The following is a 6,000-nucleotide window of genomic DNA, read 5'->3' on the forward strand; positions in this document are numbered from 1 at the left end:
AGGCACACAGACAATCCCCACCCACGCATGTAAACATGAGCCAGTAGACAAGAGTGTAATTCATGGTGCCCTTTGGAAAAGCCCTCCACCTACGAAAATGGTTTATTACACAGGTCCAGAGAAACATGTCTGAAATGGCTGTATAAGGCTATCATGAATGAACATGCAGTGCATTAAGGAAAAGTATTCAGACACCTTGACTTTTTACACATTTTGTTACATATTCTTATTCTAAAATGGTTTCAATTGTTTTTTCCCCCCTCAATCTACACACAATACCCAATAAGGACAAAGCAAAAACAGTTTATTTTATTAGAGCAAATTTATAAAAAATGTAAAACTGAAATATCACATTTACATAAGTATTCAGACCCTTTACTCTGTACTTTGTTGAAGCACCTTCGGCAGTGATTACAGCCTTGAGTCATCTTGGGTATGACGCTACAAGCTTGGCACACCTGTATTTGGGGAGTTTCTCCCATTCTTCTCTGCAGATCCTCTCAAGCTCTGTCAGGTTGGATGGGGAGCGTCGCTGCACACCTATTTTCAGGTCTCTCCAGAGATGTTCGATCTGTTTTTTTTTTATTTTTATTATTTTTATTTCACCTTTATTTAACCAGATAGGCTAGTTGAGAACAAGTTCTCATTTGCAACTGCGACCTGGCCAAGATAAAGCGTAGCATTCGACACATACAACAACACAGAGTTACACATGGAATAAACAAAACATACAGTCAATAATACAGTAGAACAAAAGAAAACAAAAAGTCTATATACAGTGAGTGCAAATGAGGTAAATTAAGGAAATAGGCCATGGTGGTGAAGTAATTACAATATAGCAATTAAACACTGGAATGGTAGATCGGCAGAAGGTGAATGTGCAGGTAGAGATACTGGGGTGCAAAGGAGCAAAATAAATAAATAAATACCAGTATGGGGATGAGGTAGGTAGATAGATGGGCTGTTTACAGATGGGCTATGTACAGGTGCAGTGATCTGTAAGCTGCTCTGACAGCTGGTCCTTAAAGCTAGTGAGGGAGATGTGAGTCTCTAGCTTCAGAGATTTTTAAAGTTCGTTCCAGTCATTGGCAGCAGAGAACTGGAAGGAAAGACGACCAAAGGAGGAATTGGCTTTGGGGGTGACCAGTGAGATATACCTGCTGGAGCGCGTGCTACGAGTGGGTGCTGCTATGGTGACCAGTGAGCTGAGATAAGGCGGGGCTTTCCCTAGCAGAGACATGTAGATAACCTGTAGCCAGTGGGTTTGGCGACGAGTATGAAGCGAGGGCCAAACAACGAGAGCGTACAGGTCGCAATGGTGGGTAGTGAATGGGGCTTTGGTGACAAAACGGATGGCACTGTGATAGACTGCATCCAGTTTGTTGAGTAGAGTGTTGGAGGCTATTTTATAGATGACATCACCGAAGTCAAGGATCGGTAGGACGGTCAGTTTTACGAGGGTATGTTTGGCAGCATGAGTGAAGGATGCTTTGTTGCGATATAGGAAGCCGATTCTAGATTTAATTTTGGATTGGAGATGCTTGATGTGAGTCTGGAAGGAGAGTTTACAGTCTAACCAGACACTCAGGTATTTGTAGTTGTCCACGTATTCTAAGTCATAGCCGTCCAAAGTAGTGATGCTGGACGGGCGAGCAGGTGCGGGCAGTGATTGATTGAATAGCATGCATTTAGTTTTACTTGCGTTTAAGAGTAGTTGGAGGCCATGGAAGGAGAGTTGTATGGCATTGAAGCTTGTCTGGAGGTTAAACACAGTGTCCAAGGAGGGGCCAGAAGTATACAGAATGGTGTCGTCTGCATAGAGGTGGATCAGAGAATCACCAGCAGCAAGAGCAACATCATTGATGTATTCAGAAATACATTTGGTAAACTGGGTTCAAGTCCGGGCTCTGGCTGGGCCACTCAAGGACATTTAGAGACTTGTCCCGAAGCAAATCCTGCGTCATCTTGTCTGTGTGCTTAGGGTCGTTGTCCTGTTGGAAGGTGAACCTCACCCCAGTCTGAGGTCTTGAGCGCTCTGGAGCAGGTTTTCATCAAGGCTCTCTCTCTAATTTTCTTTGTTCATCTTTGCCTCGATCCTGACTAGTCTCCCAGTCCCTGCTGCTGAAAAACATCCCCACAGCATGATGCTGCCACCACCATGCTTCACCGTAGGGATGGTGCCATGTTTCCTCCAGACGTGACGCTTGGCATTCAGGCCAAAGAGTTACATCTGGGATTCATTCAGACTAGAGAATCTTGTTTTTCATGGTCTGAGAGTCCTTTAGGTCCTTTTTGGCAAACTCCAAGTGGTCTGTCATGTGCCTTTTACTGAGCTGTGGCTCCCGTCTGGCCAATCTACCATAAAGGCCTGATTGGTGGAGTGCTGCAGAGATGGTTGTCCTTCTGGAAGGTTCTCCCTTTTGCTCAGTTTGGCTGGGCGACCATCTCTAGGAAGAGTCTTGGTGGTTCCAAACTTCTTAAATTTAAGAATGATGGAGGCCACTGTGTTCTTAGGGACCTTAAATGCCGCAGACATTTTTTGGTAACCTTCCACAGATCTGTGCCTCGGCACAATCCTGTCTCGAAGCTCTACTGACAATTCCTTTGACCTCATGGCGTGGTCTTTGCTCTGACATGCACTGTCAACTGTGGGACCTTATATAGACAGGTGTGTGCTTCTACAAAATCCTGTCCAATCAATTACATTTACAACAGGTGGACTCCAATCAAGTTGTAGAAATATCTCAAGGATGATCAATTGAAACCGGATGCATCTGAGCTCAATTTCGAGTCTCATAGCAAAGGGTCTGAATACTTATGTAAATAAGGTATTTCTGTTTTGTATTTTTATATATCTGAAAAAAAATTCTAAAAACCTGTTTTTGCTTTGTCATTATGGGTATTGTGTGTAGATTGATGAGGAAAAACATGACTTTAATCCATTTTAGAATAAGGTCTGAATACTTTCCGAATGCACTGTATTCCAACCTAATGTTAGACAATTGAAAAACATTTGTTGGCATCAAAATCTACAAAAGTAGCCTATTTCTCAAATGGTCTGCCCTTAATTTCTCAGAAGTCATTTTTTGTTAAGCGGACTTGATTACATGGCTTTGCAAAAATGTCTCAAACCAGATCATGGACATCATGGTTTTCAGTTGGTTGGATTCCCAATCTAAAACTCTATTCTCCTACATCAAACATGTATCTACCACAAACCCAAATGGTGGCTCTCTGTTGTACTCAGCAAAACTTCACAGTTCACACCCTTTTGAAGTCATCTGCCACCATTTCCCCGCATCCCGTTATCAGAGGAACAGGTGGGAACAGGTGTGAATAGGCACTCTGCCACTTTGGGGCAGACTGGGGGCACAATCGCCAATCTGCTCATTAATTTATTTATTTTTATCACTGATTAATAGGCTAAGCATAGAAAATACAAATTGTCATGCTTCCTTCTGAGATGACATTGTGACAAAAATATTACGTATTTAATTTCTAACTGTTGAGTTTATGAGGAAGCTAAATAAAAGAGGTGCGTAGCCTAAATGAGTTCCTGATCTCATCAGTGATACATATTTTCTTGCTTTCCCCAGAACAAGAGTCAAGGGGAAACAAACCTTCGTAGGACATGCATTTTCTGCTACTTGCTTGACGTGGATTAGAGCGTTCTATTCTAATCCATATCCTGGATCATTTAGCCGTTTATATGCACCCGCTCAATGTCAATGAATCAGAACACACCCACCATGCGGACGGACCTATATTCTATGCAGTCCCTCAGTGAGCGCAATTTAATAGCTAGCCTAAATGTACAATGTGCACAATAATTTTCCAGACTGCCACTCTTTGAATTTATATGGTTATATGCAACATCAAATGTAATTGCATGCCATTTATCTATCACAGTCAATGTCACACCGATTACAGTAGGTGTCAACATATAAGGGCACGTATTGCCATAACAACAAAAACGTATTTTTCTATAGAACATAAAAAAGACAAACAATACAATACGAAGCCTAAATAAATATTAAAATACACAATTCATGAATTAGTCCCCAAGGTGTTACCTTCATGTCGCCTATCACTGTTTGAAAAAGTCCTCCGAGTGCACTGCATTCTCTTTCAATGACAGTCTCCATTTTCAGCACTGTATGGACTGTTTATCTTGCCAAAACTGTAGTGAAAATGTGTTTTCTGTTCTCCAATACTGGCTGAAAAATAAACTCAATGGTAAAGTATATTTTAATGGCAAATATCCTTTCAAAGACTTGCTGCAGTATCCTGTATGCCGCACTCCCGAACGATGGAAAGCAAAACAGCGGTGAGATATAAACCCCACGTTAGTTTCCACACAGAGATAAATTCCATGTTTTTGCGTTTAAAACCATACTGAAAGAAGAATAAAATATGAACTCATAGAGAAAACACCAGGTGTTGAAAAACGTGAGATAAAAACGAAAACAATTCGAGGATTATCACGGCATAGTCGAGGGTTCGTGAAGTTTCTTGCCACAGCTGACATACGAATTGCAAGTGTTTTACCCATGCGCGTGAGCATGCGAAACTTGGGCGCGCGTCCGCGTCGCCCCTCCTTTTGAGGCTAGCAGTCTACTAGGCTACTGTACTTCCATGCATGGTGGTGAGTAGATCATAATAAAATACAAAGGGTGTGGAAAAAAATAAACAGTATATATGTTTTATATCACATCTAATACAGTCAGTAATCCTTAGATGTCATGTGAGATTTAGATTTCACATGTCATAAACGCATAGTAGGCCTGTCTACATCAGGGATCATGAAATACAGTAGATTAAGTCGTGCGCCGATTTTTTCTTCAGCGGATGTTCAGGTGCCAGAACATAATTACAAATAATTTGTAGACTGCAAATTGACCGCAATAAACACCGATAGATATAATATTTGACTAAAACATAATAATTTTAACCTTGCTTACATTTGTATGAAATCACATCAATTATATTTCCCTTGTTATGCGTGGGAATACTTTGGAACAGATTTCCAAAATTAAAATCACTTGGAGCTGATTTGCTGGTGTTTTTACAGTCTTTTATGTCCAACAAAAACAGATATATACTGAACAAAAAATATAAACGCAACATGTAAAGTGTTGGGCCCAAAATTATCCATCCACCTGACAGGTGTGGCATATCAAGAAAGTGATTAAACAGCATGATCATTCATTACACAGTTGCACCTTGTGCTGGGGACAATAAAAGGTAATTCTATAATGTGCAGTTTTGTCACTCAACACAAAGTCACAGATGTCTCAAGTTTTGAAGGAGCCTGCATTTGGCATACTGACAGCAGGAATGTCCACAAGAGCCATTGCCAGAGAATGAAATGTTAATTTCTCTACCATAAGCCACCTCCAATATTGTTTTAGACAATTTGGCATTACGTCCAACCAGCAGACCACGTGCAACCACACCAGCCCACTTTTGGCTTCTTCAACTGCAGTATCATCTGAGACCAGCCACCTGGACAGCTGATGACACTGAGGAATACTTATGTCTGTAATAAAGCCATTTGTGGGGAAAAACTCATTCTGATTGGCTGGGCCTGGCTCCGCAGTGGGTGGGTCTAGCTCCCAAGTGGGTGGGCCTACGCCCTCCTAGGCCCAACAATGGCTGCGCCCCTTCCAGTCATGTAAAATCGAAAGATTAGGGCCTAATTTATTTATTTCAATTGACTGATATCCTAATATGAACTGTAACTAAGTAAAATCTTCGAAATTGTTGCATGTTGCGTTTATATTTTTGTTCAGTATTTATACAACCTTTTTTTGGGGGGGGGGGGGTTCTCAGAAAACTTTGGGGGAATCCTGGCCTACATCATGTCCAACAACTATGTGTATTGTGATTGAACCAGGGACAACTCTGTCAGACAGAGCCATAAACCTCTAGCTATAGTCATCAGCAGGCTAATTTGTCAAACTAGTAGGCTCATTTAAAATATGTGATCACTTATACTTG

At 41.3% G+C, this 6,000-nt stretch overlaps 1 protein-coding gene across 6 annotated transcripts in view; it reads right to left on the reverse strand.

The window, feature by feature from the left end:
• LOC110488314 (protein MTSS 1) overlaps positions 1–4,619 on the reverse strand; it is a 64,556-nt gene extending 59,937 nt beyond the window's left edge. For all 6 annotated transcript variants that reach the window (XM_090228429.1, XM_090228428.1, XM_090228431.1 and 3 more), the window contains exon 1: positions 4,074–4,619. In XM_090228429.1, coding sequence (XP_090084555.1) covers positions 4,074–4,145 — 72 coding nt within the window. In that variant the 5' untranslated portion in view covers positions 4,146–4,619. The remainder of the gene's footprint in view (positions 1–4,073) is intronic.
• Between the last annotated feature and the right edge of the window lie 1,381 nt (positions 4,620–6,000).

The sequence above is a fragment of the Oncorhynchus mykiss genome, chromosome 30, assembly GCF_057628025.1.
Source record: "Oncorhynchus mykiss isolate SJ-2025 chromosome 30, ASM5762802v1, whole genome shotgun sequence".
In the NCBI taxonomy this organism is placed as follows: domain Eukaryota; kingdom Metazoa; phylum Chordata; class Actinopteri; order Salmoniformes; family Salmonidae; genus Oncorhynchus; species Oncorhynchus mykiss.